Source organism: Thermoascus crustaceus (assembly GCF_041956765.1).
Source record: "Thermoascus crustaceus strain CBS 181.67 unplaced genomic scaffold VTN00scaffold_6, whole genome shotgun sequence".
Taxonomy (NCBI): domain Eukaryota; kingdom Fungi; phylum Ascomycota; class Eurotiomycetes; order Eurotiales; family Thermoascaceae; genus Thermoascus; species Thermoascus crustaceus.
Window position 1 is genome coordinate 1,857,316 of NW_027192532.1, and position 17,167 is coordinate 1,874,482.

The 17,167-nt window shown below is 48.0% G+C and overlaps 5 protein-coding genes across 5 annotated transcripts; all 5 read left to right on the top strand.

Annotated features, from left to right (window-relative positions):
• Positions 1–717: 717 nt before the first annotated feature.
• VTN00DRAFT_8950 (uncharacterized protein) lies at positions 718–3,648 on the top strand (the record flags this gene model as incomplete). Its single annotated transcript, XM_069435856.1, has 7 exons — positions 718–1,243; positions 1,297–1,646; positions 1,703–1,949; positions 2,001–2,417; positions 2,477–2,832; positions 2,889–2,948; positions 3,016–3,648. The coding sequence occupies 7 exons, from the start codon at positions 718–720 to the stop codon at positions 3,646–3,648; spliced, it is 2,589 nt and encodes an 862-aa protein (XP_069285760.1).
• A 509-nt stretch (positions 3,649–4,157) lies between these two features.
• Positions 4,158–5,983, top strand: VTN00DRAFT_8951 (uncharacterized protein; the record flags this gene model as incomplete). Its single annotated transcript, XM_069435857.1, has 7 exons — positions 4,158–4,239; positions 4,473–4,506; positions 4,559–4,688; positions 4,756–5,076; positions 5,198–5,275; positions 5,338–5,845; positions 5,928–5,983. 7 exons carry the CDS (start codon positions 4,158–4,160, stop codon positions 5,981–5,983), a joined length of 1,209 nt encoding a protein of 402 aa, XP_069285761.1.
• A 564-nt stretch (positions 5,984–6,547) lies between these two features.
• VTN00DRAFT_8952 (uncharacterized protein) lies at positions 6,548–7,736 on the top strand (the record flags this gene model as incomplete). Its single annotated transcript, XM_069435858.1, has 3 exons — positions 6,548–6,595; positions 6,671–6,743; positions 6,814–7,736. 3 exons carry the CDS (start codon positions 6,548–6,550, stop codon positions 7,734–7,736), a joined length of 1,044 nt encoding a protein of 347 aa, XP_069285762.1.
• Positions 7,737–10,990: 3,254 nt separating this feature from the next.
• Positions 10,991–12,792, top strand: VTN00DRAFT_8953 (uncharacterized protein; the record flags this gene model as incomplete). Its single annotated transcript, XM_069435859.1, has 3 exons — positions 10,991–11,149; positions 11,236–11,829; positions 11,893–12,792. The coding sequence occupies 3 exons, from the start codon at positions 10,991–10,993 to the stop codon at positions 12,790–12,792; spliced, it is 1,653 nt and encodes a 550-aa protein (XP_069285763.1).
• Positions 12,793–14,796: 2,004 nt separating this feature from the next.
• VTN00DRAFT_8954 (uncharacterized protein) lies at positions 14,797–16,753 on the top strand (the record flags this gene model as incomplete). Its single annotated transcript, XM_069435860.1, has 3 exons — positions 14,797–14,859; positions 15,021–15,321; positions 16,590–16,753. 3 exons carry the CDS (start codon positions 14,797–14,799, stop codon positions 16,751–16,753), a joined length of 528 nt encoding a protein of 175 aa, XP_069285764.1.
• Positions 16,754–17,167: the final 414 nt, after the last annotated feature.

A 17,167-nucleotide genomic window follows, 5' to 3' on the forward strand; every position in this document is an offset into this window, starting at 1 on the left:
AAGACACTTGGAGCGCTTCCAATGTTCTCTTTGCAAGTTTATGTGAGGCATTTGATCTTCAAGTTGCGTTATCTACACACAGACCAACCACTCCCGGTTGGAGGCAAAGGGAACAGCCAACTGACAATGTGGAGCACCACTCACTTCACCCCACGTCAGTACCCTCGTTGCCCTGTCACTCTTAAGCAGCAGGCAGCAAGGTAGGGACGAGTATTTGATAACAGGATCCGGACTGCTCTTCGATTTGCACTGCTCTGCTGAATCGCTGGATTTATCCTATCAAGAAGAGATGTACTAGTTAAGTCCAACTAAACGGGGCTTTGCTAACGTCATTCAAGGACCGCGATTTCCAGATGTCTCAGGCACCATGCATCTACAGCTGGCCTTGATACCCCGCCCGTTCGAAACCGCAACGCTGGTCGACAACCACCAACTACATATTGAAAACTGCCGCAAACGCTTCACTGCCTGGCTAAAGAAGAAATCCGAAATATAGAATTTGTGCCGTGTCTGTCCGGAATAATGAATGGGGAATTCCCCGTCAATGGAGCTCCACGGAGCAAGCTCCTTGCCCGTTTAGGAAATTGCCTGAGCGTCCCGGCCCAGTGGAAGGTGTTAATAATGACCAAACCATCTGAGGGATATACGCATCAAAAGACAGAATATCTCTCTCCGTGTTCTCGCAGTCTGTACATTGAGAATATTGAACTCCAAACCATGGCGGCCGCCCTAAACCTGTCACTCTCCAAATACAAATGGCAGTACAAAGACAATGCTGCCGGTCCTGACGACTGGCTAGATTGCGTCTCCTTTCCAACTGTCATACACCACGAGCTGGAGGCGGCTGGCAAGATTGCGGATCCCTTCGTCGGAGAGAACGAACGCCACATCCAGTGGGTTGGTAAAAAGGACTGGTGCTTCCGCACCTCGTTTCCAACCCCAGCGGACATATATAATCATCCGAACGCGGTCCTCGCATTCGACGGGCTGGATACGATCGCGACGGTGAAGCTCAACGGGGTCGAAATTCTCAAGTGCGACAATATGTTTATACCATACAGGGTGGACGTCAAGAGCCTTTTGATGCCTGACGGCGCAGACAACGAACTGCATATCCTGTTCGAGTCCGCTTGGAGGGTGGGAAGAGAGAGGCAGGAGAAGTATGGCAAGGAAAGAAGTGCCATCAGGGACAGTGGCAGGGTGCAGGTCCGGAAGGCGCAATACCATTGGGGATGGGACTGGGGTAAGTATTTAACCTCTGCTCTTGAGAACATGGATCTTACCAACCTCTGCTAGGTCCTCAAGAGGTAACGGCTGGTCCGTACAAGGATATCCGGCTCGAGCTTTTCGATACCCGTGTCAGTGATTTGCACGCATCTTCTACACTATCAGAAAAACTTGAAAAGGCCTTCGTTAGTGTTGAATTTGAGGTCGAGGGCTCGGGCGGTTACGACGAGATAGAAGTCCAGCTCAACAGACCGGCAGGTTCTTCGACTACCGTTCTTGAAATCAAAAAGATCGACGCTATAGATACAAAGGCACAAACTTACAAGGTCGATTTCGAGGTAGCCGATCCGCAATTGTGGTGGCCATATCGTTATGGCCAGCAACCCTTATATCGTGTGACAGCTCGTCTACAGAAACAGGTATACTCCAACCCAACTAGTCTGGACTTGCCTGATGTTCTAACAGTAGAATTCAGGGAGTCCTCATCTATGAGCGGTCTATAAGATTTGGCATTCGCGAAATCAAACTCATACGCCGCCCGCTGAAGGATGCGCCTGGAGAATCATTCTTTTTCCAGATAAACAGGAGACCGATCTATGTCTGCGGTACAAACTGGGTTCCTGCTCACAACCAGACGCCGAAGGTTACGAGGGATAGGTATGCGAAGTGGGTGGACTTGGCACTGCGGAACAACAACGATATGATTCGGGTCTGGGGCGGCGGTGAGTTCACCCGTAATTCTGAGAAGGAGATCACACTGACAAGTTTATTAGGTTACTACGAGGATGATGAATTTTACAATCTCTGCGACCGCAAAGGTGTGCTGCTGTGGCAAGATCTTATGACGGCCTGTGGAAGCTACCCTACCCACCCTGAATTTCTCGAGTCTGTAAAAGTCGAAGCTGAAGCGCAAGTGAAGAGGCTGAGGAACCATCCTTCAATTGCCTTGTGGTGCGGAAACAATGAGGATGTGATGATTGGAGAGGGGTTAGGCCTGAAGTTCGATTCTAATAATGTAACTGGGCCATGGGACGATACCGACTTCCCGCATCTGATCATCTACCTAAAGATCTGGGATGGCATTGTCAGGAAACTGACGCCTGATATCGCATATTGGCCATCTAGTCCTTTTTCATTTGGGGGAAAGATGGCAAACGACCCCAGTACGGGCGACATTCATCAATGGGATGGTAGGTCCTCTAGATTGGGCCGTCAACGTTTCTGGAAAGGCTCAGCTGACGTCCTTCAGTATGGCACAACAAGGAACTGCCGTATCAGCACTTCCCGAAAATTGGAGGACGCTTCGTATCGGAGTTCGGACTTCATGGCTTCCCTGATATGCGGACCATCAAAGTATTTGCGCCTGATGCGAAGGATAGATACCCAACTTCGAAGATCATGGATTGCCACAACAAGAGCGGTGGAGCAGAATACAAACTGGGCAAGTACCTTTGGATGAATTTCCGCTTGCCAAACAGCATGGAATCTTTCGTCTATTTATCTCAGCTGATGCAGGCTGAAGCTTTGGATTACGCAATACTCCACTGGAGGAGGGACTGGAAGGGAGAAGGGAAGGAGCTGAATAGCGGCGCTCTCATTTGGCAGGTATAGTTCTACACAGCTTTCGATGCTGAAGTCCTGCTGATTGACTTCCTGTTCAGTTGAATGACTCGAATCCCACAACCTCATGGGCTCTTGTGGATTATTATTTCCGTCCCAAGGTTTGACTTCCTAGCACTTGTCATACATGATTTGAAATGCTGTTTCTGAATGACTAACGTCCTTTAGGCTGCATTTTATTCGTCTACTCGAGCATTTTCAGCAACAATAATAGGGATCGCCAGAGACCCGGTCTTGCATTTCATCGATAACGACAATCCCCACGAAACAGATATCCCCACTTTCCAAATCTGGGGTTCAAATCTTTCTCTTGAAGAACAGCAAGTGGAAGTACGTCTCCGGATGTACGATATTGCCTACCGCCAAGAGATCGATCTGGGTGCTGCGGCCAAAGCGACATACACTTTAAAACCAAACCAAAGCACTGAATTCACCATGGTGAAATGTCCACCAGCGGTCAAAGAGACATCGTATATCATTCTCTCTGCATCAATGCATAGCGCAGATACTGGTGCAGAAATCGCGCGAAAAGTCTCTTGGCCGGAACCCTACCGGTACCTGGACTTACCACGTGAAACGGAAGTTGAAATCAAAGTCGATGGAGATTGGGTCTTGCTTAAATGTGGACAGTACCCTGCTAAAGGTGTTATGGTATACGTGGATGAAAAGAGCGGAGAGGAGCCGGAGTGGTCAGACAACCTGTGGGACATGATGCCTGGAGAGATGATCACGGTGGAAGCGCGGGGTTTGAACGGCAGAGAGGTCAAGGTGAAGCACTTGGCCAATATCTATGATATTTAATTTGCTGGGAGACATAGCAATGGGATGGCCTTGTCTTTGCATCATCAACTTGAGAGTTGGAGACATGATAAGATCGGGTGGTTGGACACATCGAATCCCAATAACCAGCTTCTTAGAATGACGCAGGAAAGCGACCATGAAATTGAGTCACCTCGAATTAGTGTTAAGTCAATAGGGACTTCATGTATTAGATATTTTTCTATTACGTTGATATGCTGTTTCACTTCCTAGATTTCTATTGGCATCGAAATAAGCGCACGAAGTGGAGGTAATCGGCCGGTTGCTATCGATTAGCTTAACATCGGGCAACTTGCATATCGGCCAACTGAAGCTTACCCCTCTTTTGTATTACGACATATCCATAAACAGAGGTACTTCTGCCACTGTCAGTTTTTAAACACAAGAAGACCCTCAGGGATTTGATTTAAAATAGCAGCAGAAATACATTTGAATTCTTCTACGAAATAGAAGTACAGTACTGCAATTCATACATTTATCCTTTGCTTACCATGGCTTCGACGTTCGACATCGCCCAAGCTCGATCACGCTTCCCCGCTTTGAAACAGGACCAAGTCTTCCTTGATAATGCAGGTTTGTCATCACATCTCTATTTCTACCTAATGTATTGAGATCAGAGGATGTCGGAGGCAGAGGTCAACAAACCCGCACTAGCAAAGGACATAGGGCTGAGGGCTGCGGTTTGAGTCGCTTCACCATCTATATCAACCTACGCGCCTGATCACTCCATCTCACAAACATATTAAGAATCTAACAAAGGATTCCATGGCATTTCTTATATACTGATTGGAGTCTTCATCGGACAGGGGGCAGTCAAGTGCTGGACAGCATTATTGACTCGTGAGTCTGGAGACTTATTATATTATTTCCTACCGCTAACAGATAGGTCGAGGCTTCATGCGTATTTATCCCGAACAAATGTTCAGCTTGGCGCGACCTACAATGTCGCCAAGTCATGTAACGCAGCCTACGACGAAGCATACAGGGCGGCTGCCAAATTCATCAATGCTAGTCCGGATGAAGTTCGTTCATTCATCAAGTCTTGAGGACTGAGTCCTATATATTTATTTGCTGACTGATTATCTACAGATATCAGTCGGAGTGTCCACCACCCAACTCCTTCACAACCTCTCCACGGCCCTGGATTTCCAACCGGGAGATGAGTTGATCCTATCGAAGCTCAACCATGAAGCCAACATTTCTCCCTGGGTCCGAATTGCACAGCGACTCGGGTTGATGGTGAAATGGTGGTCTGCTGTCGATAATGTCAACCCGGTTTGCGATGTCGAGGAGTTGAAGTCGCTGCTTTCGGAGAAGACGAGATTGGTGACCTGTCCGCACGCTCCGAATATAACGGGGACGATTACGAGGGTAAAGGAGATTGCGGATGTAGTGCATTCGTTTCCTAGGGTAAGTGGTGATTCGGGAAGATTAAAGGATCTGGGTTCTGTTTCTTTGGGTTCTATCGCATATTCCACTACGGTGCCCGGTTGAAAAACGCTTAATATACGTACTCAAATGTTCTTTCCAGGCTCTACTCTGCGTTGATGGCGTTGCACTTGCACCGCACAGACAGGTGGACGTCAAAGCGCTAGACGTCGATTTCTATGTGAGTCGATCTCTATCCATGTCTTGTCTGCTACTAGCAGGTCTGTTCTAAACCCAGCCCAGGCTTTCTCCTGGTACAAAGTCTACGGCCCACACATCGCCCAACTCTACGCCTCCTCCCGCATCCACTCCCAGATCAGCCCCCTCGGGCACTACTTCAAAGGCACCGAGACACTGGATCTGAGACTGAATCTCGCCTCCACGAACTACGAGCTGGCACAGACCATCCCTCGCATCCTGGAGTACTTCGGATCGGACGTGGCCAGCGCGTGGGAGCAGATCGCCACATACGAGGAGAAACTCCAGGGGATCCTTCTGCAATATCTCAACAGCAACGAGCGGATCACGGTCTACGGAGAGCCGTCTGCGAGCAAGGAACGCAGAGTCCCCGTGATCAGCTTCACGGTGAAGGGGATGAAGAGCCAGGCGGTGGTGGAAGAGGTGGAGAGGAGATCGCAGTTTGGGTTCCGGAATGGTCATATGTATAGTCACCGGCTGGTGAAGGAGGTGTTGGGACTAGAGGATGTGGATGATGGGGTTGTGAGGGTGAGCATGTTGCATTATAATACCGGTAAGTAGTACTGTAACCTGTCGTGGGATATATTGCCTTGTTCTTTGATGGATAGGTCCATCGCTGACGATGCTTCTTCTAGAGGACGAAATAAAGGGGCTGGTCAAGGTCCTCGAAGAAATAATAGTGCCGAATTAGGATGCTTTTCCGTATGGCATCTTCGTTGGGCCTAATTTTTAGTGAAATTCGGCTTTTGGACGATTATTATTCTTTCATGATTCTTTAGGGATTCCGTTAACAGTTATAGCTCCTGAGTAAACCGCAAAAATAATTCGATAGTAGTTTTACCAGATAGGTGCATACAAGTTCTGCCTTGTTGCCTCAGGCTTAAATGAGCCATGTGAAATTTTAAATCACGTGATAAGATGTATCCGAGAAATTCGAATCGCGCTGAGAAGCATTTGTTGCTCCACTTTCTTTGCCAAATGAGTAATCAACAGATTCTCTTGGGGGCAAGATTTTCTTATTATTCGTTTGTGAAACTATTTTCCATCCCACGGTGTTCTGGCTCCTGCAAGTCTGTGTTGTGTTTCATCATTGGAAACCTGAGATTTACCCACCAGACTTTTGCCGCTCCTACGGTCCGCAGCACTGCCTACTTATTTAATACTGTCTCTTGCTTCGTATACTCTTGTTTAAATTTTTAAGGTCTGTCGAGCTACTTTATTCTGCTATAAACCAGCGCATCGCCAGCGGGGAAAGATGGGTTCGAGCGCGAAAAAGAAGAAGGAGAAACAGAAGGACTTTCAGGTGAGCATTTGAATTTCGCTCTCGGATGCTCCTAAATCCATTTTCCAAGTTGGATGGTACTGACTCGATTCCTAGAAACCGAAATTGAAGGTTGGAAAGGCTAAACCGAAGCCTTCCAACTACACCGACACCAGTTTTCGCTCAAAGGGTAAGTCGATCTGCTTATCTGAGCAATGAAGATAGCTGTATTGGGTTCAACATCTAACTGTGAAATAAAGCAATCGTCGTCAACCAGCAGTCGATCTCAACGACTGCCCCGTCATCTTCCTCGCAATTTTCTCATCATCTCTCTTTACTGTCTTCAAAATCCGACACCCAGCGCAAGGAATCCCTCGCGCATCTGACCACCTCAATATCCTCACGGCCCGTGGACTCACCCCTTCCACAGCCAGTGAGCATGATCCTGCCCACTTTATTACCACTCATCCTGGACGCAAGCAACGGCGTCCGCAGCCAGCTGCTGAAACTGCTACGGAGTCTGCCCGCCTCCGAGATCGAGGATCACGTGGGCCAGCTCCTGCCATACATCCGCGCGGGGATGACCCACCTCGCGGCAGATATCCGTCTCTCCGCCGTGGAGATACTCTCGTGGCTGGTTGACATCGCGGGACCGGAAGTTGTGTCCTGTGCGGGAGGCTGGATCAAGACGATGAACTGCTTCCTCTCCATCCTTGGATGGCATACGGAAGAGTCGGCCAAGTGGTCCGCGAGTCGAGGGTCCTTTGGGAAAGCCGGTAGTGAGGGCAAGCCCATGGTCAAAGTCCTCCAGACGCTGGCAGAGTTCCTGGATGCGGGGATTGGCAAACCGGAGGAAGGTGATAGGATGGATGATGATTCCGATGTCGAAAGAGAAGGATATTCTTCGGGATGGATGTTCCCGCTTTGTCACGCAGCGCAACATATGATTCCAAGGACGTCGGCTCCGTACGCTTACCTCAACTTATTCGGTCAGCCAAGGGACGAGGAGGGTGAGATGTATGAGACTCGGGAAGACAGGTATCGAGTCTTCTCCGATAAGTTTCTGAGAGCAGTCGAACGTGGACTGGAGAACGCTCGCAAGGAGGGAGGAGAAGTTGGACGGGCTTCAGCTGCAGTGTCCAAAGTGCTTAAGGAAGCGAAATCTTATGGTGCAGGAGTTTGACGGCGTTGATGAGAAATGGGATTATATCAGGCAATTCAAGCGTATCGTTACTAATCCGACATTAAGAGTGAGCCTCGAGAGCACATCGAACGTTCTGCATCCACCGTGGGTATGAACCCATCTGTTAAAAATACAGGGTCAATCCATGGCTTAGCAACGCTGAACGTCCCACTGGGAGACTGTGTTGAAAAGGTATCCCTTACCGGCCCCAGGTCAAGCTGCTAGAACATCCAGAGACGATGGATTATGGTGACCAACTGTCTCTAATGTATGATGCACTGAGATGTCTTGAATACCTCCTCAAGCAGTGATTTTGATGCTCTCCTCTTGTCGGGAACCTCCGCTTTGGAGAAACGAATTTTCCTGAAACGCCACACTTACATAGGAAGAAGGGAAGATGTGAGATCATAGATACCCAGATAAGATTTACAAGAGATTCTCAGAATCAGATAGTACGGGCTTCAAATGGCATTATATACAAAACTTGTGCCTTTAGACTAGGAAAACAGGATACAGAGATTTATCGCAGTAGCAGTATTTGGTTGGGCGTACACCATCTTTTCCACCGTTTTACAGGAAAAATCCGCTTCTCTTTTATAAAGTTGAAATACCTAGGTCTCTACTCGGTTTCAGTAAATAAGCCACATTGACTGTCTCTACTCCCTCATTTAAAGAAGACGAACTTTTTTTACGTTGTGTCATCCTCTGCAATTTGTTCAAGAGAGAAAACAAACGGGTCGTCTTCTCCTTCTCAAATTCGTCAGCCCGGAGGCAGCAGCCGGAGCAGCAGCCGGTACAGCAGGATCGATCGATCTTCTACCCGGGTCCATCCGCTGTCATGCATCCGGTGTGCATGCTCTCCGCTGGTCGATAGGGTTGGACAGAGCGGGTCCGATCTCCACGAGCTTCCCCGGATGGCGATCATTGGACCATGTGGGGCCGTGTACCTGACAGCTGCCTTGCTTCCGTTTTTTATGCCCTGATTCCATCCTGCCAGAGGTGTCTCGACCTTCCAATGAGAGCTTTTGCTCGCCCTGCTTCATCGAGGTCACCGGGCGCGAACAGGGAGAGTAGCCGGGAAAGCAGCATCCGGATGGGGTGCTCCACCCGGAACACGCGACGGCAGGGACGCGGAGCCAGCACTCTCCCACCTCTATTTATACCCTCTCCCGACTCCGGCCCCTTTCTTTTACCATCTCCTGAACTCCAGAAGATCGTCACGGTGACAAGCACCAACGCCTATTCTGCTGTCAGTTAGACAGTTCAGAGAGGGAAGCCGTTCTTCCCAGAGGCAAAGCCACTCTCCTAAATACCTTAGGAGATAGCAAACGGTTCCAATACCCAGTCTGTTCATTCTGTTCAGCGGGTAGTCAAAGAGGGAAGTCGCTCTTCCCAGAAGCAATTGCAGAAACGAACCTGCTATGGCAGGATATGGCGAACGGTGCTAACGTGCGGCTGACGTGCAATGAGCACTTTTTAAGGGACCTAGGCGCCTTGGGTCTCTTAACTAATCTTTGGAACCTTGTCTTATCTTCCACAATGGCTGTTCTTGTTTCTGTTGCCATAGCCGGTAACGAACATAACACTGCCCCTTTTTTTCATCACTTTCCTTCGCATGTTTCGAGGGATGTGGAGAAGAAAAGAGACTTGTGTTGGTAGTTCGTGTTGGAATGGCTTTGTTGACCTTCCTGTGGTTTGCAGCGTCAGCAGTGGCAGAGACCTTTTCCTTTTGTTTTCCTCCCCATCTATTTCTTGACCTTCCTACGTCTATTTCCTCCAGATTCCCCTCTTATAGCTGTTGTCTACCTACTTATATTAGACCGTAAAAGAGAGACTAGACTATTTCCAGACACGCGATAACTCCTGAAGACGGTGGCTGCCGGAGGGCACAGCGAAGGGATATTCCTGTCCCTCTTCCCGACTTAGTGTGCTACAAGTCTCACACGTTAGAGCTGAAAGATTTTGCGAAGAGACAGAGATGACATGGGAATTCTGGAAGCACCTGCAATGAAATGGTTCGGTTGCTCTTCTGCAGGTCTTTCAAAGTGTGACGCCTGAGTCTACAAGGCGAATTCGGTAAATATATTGATCATGTCATAGGCAATACCTCTCAGCAAGCAGACGGCGCCTAGTCCACGAATAATGGCTATCGAGACAATTTCGAGATTAACAACTGAGACGGCGATGAAATTGCGAACCCTAAGGTCTCCTTTTCTCCCACCTGGTTTTTGGGTTTGCCTGGGAGATCGATAATGAAAGGCTGTCGAGACACCGAGTAGTTGATGGTGTTACTGCTACTTTTGTCCATAGTTAGGTACTTAATGAAGACACCTACTCGAGGTTTGTGCTTTTGGGGGCTCCGCTTGTTTGCGGTCAATCCAACAGCATGTTGAAGTAGGATGCAGGACCTATTCACTCAGCGACTATTTGTGATAAGATAAAGGAAAGGGAGACAGAAATTTTCCTTAGCTAGATACATGGCCATAGGAAGGATAGAAATGGGGGCAGGAGTGGAGTTGAGATAGAGGAGAGATCAGCGGAAAAGCTAATCATCCTTCGCGACTTTCACCCCGTAGGTGGGGAGAATGGGGCAGTTCCAAGAGGTTCGGGAGAGCTTAACGAGGGTATACAGTGAACCTAACGTCTTGTCAGCCAAGATGGAGAACGAGCGTACAGATAGTTTCTTACGGTGACCTTCTGCATCTGTTTCCTCAGAAAAACCGCTTCCTGGTCGTCAGGAATCTAATCCCAAACTGCTGGGAGCGACTTATCTCTAGTCGACTGTATGACAACCATGGTAGTCAAAATGCAGCCTTATCTTGCTTATCATCAATTCCAGGCTAAGGAAGAATCGGCCAATTAAGAATGGCTAGCGCCTCTCCATGTTATATCCCACCGGCTGCAGAACTGGCAGGGATGCCGACGGCTTATCAGGACTGACGTGCAGCTTATCAGGAATAGCTATCAGCCTCCTTGATCCGAGCACCATAAGGAGTCTGGCCTCCACGGCGTCCCTATAAACGTTTATAAAGGATTATGGGGACTTCATCGATGACTTTACTGCCAAGCTCGACAATTGCGGCCATTTTCTCTCTACCTGTTAGGCCTGCAGAAGGGATCGGTGACGATTCATGATTTTCGGGCCACCAATAACTTCATTCGTCTGACACGGCAGCATTCCTCAAAATCAAGACCTCGATCCCCAGGTCAGTGGCGTCCTCGACCTCAGCTTGCGCCTTCTTCTATCGTCAACAATGAAGTTCGAGCTTCCCACCATCCATGTCACCCAGCCTAAGTCGGCATTCGCGGAGGGAAACGCTCGATGGACAAATCTCGATCTGGACCCCATTCCACGACACCGGCGCAAATGGGGTGTCACTAGTTTTATCGGTATGGAGCTTGACCTTTGCGTTGTGAGTATCACGAAAGGAACACATCGTTGATCTTCCCCCATGCAGCTTACTGGATATCGGACGCATTCAACGTAGCGACTTGGCAGTTTGCGAGCAGCATGCTCGCAGTAGGAATGAGCTATCGCGACTCTCTCGTGGTGGTTGCGATATCCTTCCTTATAGTATCGTTTGTGATCTCCGGGAATGGTGCCGTCGGGGCCATATATCATGTTCCTTTCCCCGTTATTGCTCGCGCGAGCTGGGGTTTCTGGGGATCTTACGTGGCGATTATCTCGAGAGTCATCTTGGCTGTCTTTTGGTTTGCGATACAACAGCTTAATGGGGCTAATGCGGTCAAGGTGATGATTGGTGCCATCTGGCCAAGTTTTTTGACATTGAAGAATGATATCCTTGAGAACCAGGGCATCACGACAAATGGCATGGTCAGCTATTTTATCTTCTGGCTTATTCAGCTGCCCTTTATTTGTATGCACCCCAATAAGCTACGCTGGTTATTCATGGCCAAATCGTTGCTGGTTCCTGTCGCCTGGATCGCGATCCTGATATGGGCATTCGTCGCTGAGAGCGGAGGCGACCTCTTTGACAAACCCTCTACCCTAAAAGGTTCAGCTTATAGCTGGTTGTTCCTTGCCAACCTCACCTCCACGATTGGCAATTATGCAACGCTTAGTGTCAATCAGGTGGGTTTTGCCTTCCGCAGCCAGGTGATTAATACATAGGACACATGGGCTAACTTGATATAGTCTGATTTCTCCCGTTATTCCCGGGTCAGCGTCAATTGGCAACTTCTCTATGTCCCAATGCTGCCTATAGTATTTACCTTCATCGCCTTCATCGGTCTCACCGCTTCCTCGGCCGGCCACGCTAGATATGGTGGTGAGATCCCTTGGGATCCCACCGTGTTGATAAGTTACTGGAGCAGTCGAGCATGTCGCTTTTTTGCGGCCTTTAGTTTCGCATTGGCTAGCCTTGGAGTCAATATCTCGGCCAATTCCTTGTCTGCGGCGAATGACTTCATGGCTTTAGCGCCGCGGTACATCAATCTCCGGCGCGGTCAGCTCCTATGTGCATTCCTGTCATGGTGTCTCGTCCCTTGGAAGATCCTGGAATCCGCTGGCAGCTTTTTGAATTTCATGTCTGCGTATGCAGTCTTCCTGGGCCCCATTGCCGCCATCATGCTCTGGGACTATTGGATCGTGAAACGTAGGAAATATAACACCCTCGCACTATACCAGCCGTGGAGCATCTACAGTTTCTGCCACGGCGTCAATTGGCGTTCCATCGTCGCGTTCATCTGCGGTGTTGCACCCAACCTCCCCGGCCTGATTAGCTCTGTCAACAGCCACATCGATGTCGGCGTCGGCATCCATCCTTACCAGTTTGGATGGCTACTCGGTTTTGCGGGAACGAGCCTTGTCTATGTGATCCTCTCATACCTGTTCCCTGTGAAAGAGGCCCTAGTCGAGCGCGCTGTCCTACCGGACGAGATTTATGACTCGAGGGAAGTTGTTGTCGAGGGGGTCGAACCGATACCTGGGACAGACGACGAGAAGGCGGGAACATATGGGGCGAGAGATGCAGCGGAGATTCCCGAGAAGACCGGGTTCAAGAAGTTCATCAAGGCTATGGATCGGATATTGTAGGCATTCTTTGTTGTCATTTGGGACATGAGTATACGTAATGGGTGATTAGTTTAGAAGAGAAAGAGAAAAATGACTGGTTCAATAGGTGCTTACAATATGTAGAATACCTGAAAAAAAATCATAAGGAAAGAGGGAAAGACTTCGATCAAGAACAGAAATGTTACACTCAGTCACCTACCACAGAAAGATGCTCCAAGCATATCAGCCTGGTATGATGATTATGAACAGCGTGGGTACTTTGGAACTAGACATCCTACAAAATGTTTCACAGTTGACAATTCCCCGCATACCTTTCTGGTTATGCGACCTTTCTTACTGCCAAATAAGAAAATAGTACATAGTGTAACGGCGGACCTAAGACTTCTTAGGCGGAGGCTCGTTGGGTTTATCTTGAGGACAGAAAGCAAGAGAAAGAGATGAATGAATAGGCCGTTACTAGCAATGTTACCTATCAGGATTGCTATTTGAGTTGACCACGGGGTCCTAATCCCCATGGTTAAGGAATGTCTTATATACATGCTGAGTCCTGCCCGGAAATACCTATCCGATAGATCATGACTATGGATCATGAGAATGGATCATGAGAATGGATCATGAGAATGGATCATGAGAATGGATCATGAGAATGGATCATGAGAATGGATCGCAGACGATTCAGTATGGTCACATGACTTCCCCTCATCGGTGATCTCTAGGCTGTGCTGTAACACATAGTATCTACTGCGGTCCACAAGTTGTCCTACCTACTGAACTGGGACAGTGTGGAAAGCTTCTGTATAGGGAAGCTTGTCGAACAGAGAGGGTCTCAAAGTCGACTGCTCGAAGGGAATGCCTGCTCTCAAGGGATAACCTGTGTATCCAAATTAAATGCCCACAAAGGACTCAAATATTCAGACCAGCCTAGGACTCTCCTTACCTGACAAAGGATCTTCTAATAGTCAAATCACATACAATTCTTCACAGAGGTCATATATGAAAACCAACAATTCTCATTTGTATAGAACACAACAATAATAATGAATGATAAGTAGAAGTTATAGCTAGAGTTATCGTTCAGAAGAGCTCCCTGGCTTCCGCCTAGGCTTACGCTATCACCCTTTATTGGGCTTCGCAGAACGCCCCAGTACAATACTGAGGTAGATACTTTCTTACTAGCGGACAAAGCTGACGTATTCCCCGGGTTAACAGTCTGGTCAAAGCTACCTAGGTAATATCAATAGTACTGTAGTACATACTAATGCACGGCGGAGCCATTACTTTACAGGGATAGGTTTCATGTCTTGCCTGCAGGATTATTGTGACTATTATAGGTTAGAGCAGCTTCCTTTGCTCTTTCTTGAGATCCTGCATGAACTATTGCCAAGTGTACATGTTGTGCAGACTGCTGACTGTAGCGCCGTTGATACACTAAGTACCATATGCCTAGGCAAACAAAGAAAACCACGAATGGAATTAATGGCATCCTTGACAGCGCCTCCCAGGCATCAGTGTATACTGTAAAACTTCACGATTTTTCTATTAGCAATTCAATTGGACTTCCTTTACGGCTTTTTCCCATCCCTACCTGTGGTACGTATATACGCAACCCTCTTTGTTTCTAAAATCACTCATGAACATGTGCAGTACTTTGGTTGCGTACAGCAGTACTTCTGTTGCTTCACAGACAGGCATTCACTCACCTATGAACACCACGGTGCCGCTCATCAGATACAATGTCAGTCGGAATATCGGGCTTGTAGATGAGGTATATAACCTAGTCCTAACTCACCTCTGTTGCTTCTCAGGTATCATCTCTCATACAATATCTACACCTCTGATCCTCGGATTCCACGAGGCTGGGTACCTACCTTATCAGCAACATTGGGTAAAATACTCTACGCATTCTGTGAGTCAACATGTTTCCATAGCAAAAACAGAAGGGCTGTTCGACTCACAGACAATAGAAAACATCACACATTTCAACCTGCAACCTGAGAGGCATACCATATCACCGTGCCGCCCATCATGAAGTTCTCCTTGGTTGCCGTGTCTGCTTGCCTGTTCGGACTCGCCTTGAGTGCAGCCGTGGTATGTTTTCCAGCACACTACTGCCTTGAGTACTTAGGTTAGGGACTTAGTAAATTGCTTCTATGTGCCTAGGTACCTACCTGCAAGTACTTAAGTGCTTAAATGCTCAAGATGATTGCCCTTCAACTTGCTAATTTCTTTTTGCTTTATCTACTATATAGCCTTACGACAAGAACGATATTGCCGTCAGCAGCCTCCTTCGCGAAGTTGACAGGGCGGCGCCCGACGACCCCAGCAGCAGCGGCTACATCGAACTCGGCGAGGACGGCGTTCTGCGCAAAATGGATTCCAAACACGACGTTGCGGCGTACAAGCAGTTGAGCCCTGACGAGATCGACGTCATGCTCCGTGCCTGGCCTAATAAAGCTGAACGGGAGCACCTCATGGAACTATACCGCGGTGTCGATGGTCGCACCGTCACCAACGAGAAGGTTCTCCTGCATCCCGGCTTCCTCGCGGATCGTGCCGAGGAGGAAACATACTTGAAGCTCACCCCCAATACCGAAAAAAAAAAAAAAAAAAAGGGAAAGGGGGGGGGATGCCTGAAATGTACGCGCAACAGCGGCGTCCTCCCGGGCGCCGGGCACTGCTTTCACGACTAGTGGGTACCTTGCTGGAATCGGTTCTTTCATCATTCTCCCATCCCAGCCTCAGCAGCACAGTCACTCACTCGCTCACTCTCCCCCGCGCGTCGGGTCCTTATTACTACTTATTTCGGGACACACAATACATGTATGCAGTCTATGATCTAGATAATTAGGTACCAGGTAATTAGATACCTTCCAGACTGTCACATCTGCTTTTTTTTTGCTAGAGCTCAAAAGGGTTCTCGACAAACACATGTAAAAGTAATGTCTGATGTTTTTCCTGCAAAATAGGGACCATAATCTTGAAGTGATATCAATCGGAATTGGGAATAACACTACCAATTTACAAAATAAAAGATCCTCTTGCCTCTTCTGAGTTTCGGGTTCGGGACCGTTGTCCTCTCGTATTGTAAGCACAAATTCACGTGCGACAAGAGCCAAGGTCGCAGATAAGGATTGAGCAAAATAATTCAGATTAATGCGTGTGTACTGTACATGTACATGTACTTGTGCTTTATGCTGAAGACTGTACTACATTATCCCACCAATAGGAGAAGATTCAAATGCATGCTGCGAGGGGTAAGTTGGTCTCGGAGTTTTAACCTGGGGCTAAGATTAACGCGCCAAGGGCTTTCCTGGTCAGGTTAAGCTTAGTCTTGCCGCTTTAATTCAAATTATACATAGATAATATCCCCAAGTCCTCTATAAAACCGCCTACCTCTTCCCGGTTCTGGTTACGTCTTTAACATCCTCATTTTCCCCTGATTTCACCGGCTGCACGATTTGTGGCCTCTTTCAGTCTCCACAACCGGAATAGCCAGCGTTAGTATACCTCTAGTATTGAGTCACTCTCTTTACAAGATTCATTAGGTATCTACCTACATGGAAATGGTGCCTGGACTGGTCAAAAGAGGCTTAGTATACATTTTAATACTTGACAGTATGGTAATACATACTGATGCTGGGATCGCCTGTTAAAACTCTCTAGTAGCTTTTCTCCATGTCCTTAACATCCACCAGAACCAAACTTCTCATCTTTCACTTTCATCAGCCATGTGCATCATGGGTCTGATAAATGTCTGTTTATCGGCGCTCAAGCAGGAGGTTAAGCGTTGCATGATATCCATCTTGAACCGTATTGAGGGCAAAGAGACAAAGCAGCGGTCGAGGTTATCAAGCAACAAGCCACGAGGCAAAAGGCTTCCAACCTCCCTTCATCCGAGGAGCTTCCTACAGAGCTGGACCTGGGAGATCTAAAGTTTGATGACTTTGGTCCGCTCTTCGGACTAGAGGATCGTCGAATATAAGTGGTCTCTCATCCTGTGAAAAATACGGCAAGCCCGAGGGTCTTGGTGAGTTAGTGTTATCCTACTGTCTTAAGAGCTAGGCACTGATTACTATGATTAGATGAAACAATTGATCGATTTAGATATGCCCTTGGAAATGATGTATGTATATTCTAAGGCATTCAATTCGTGCAAGACTGGGGGTGATTCTAACTCTGTATTTTGGTGATGAGAAGCAAGAACTCGAAAGACAACAGAGAGCAAAATGCTCTTGCCAGTCCAATGACACATTGAAGCGGTTGAGACTGCAATCTGGTCCCGAATTAAAATGGAAGATAGGATATCATGGGATTGCCCGATTGCTTGCCGGCAAGCCAAACTACACACTCTGGTACGGCGGAAAGGAAGAGCTTGAAATCAATCTTGTCGTGGTGG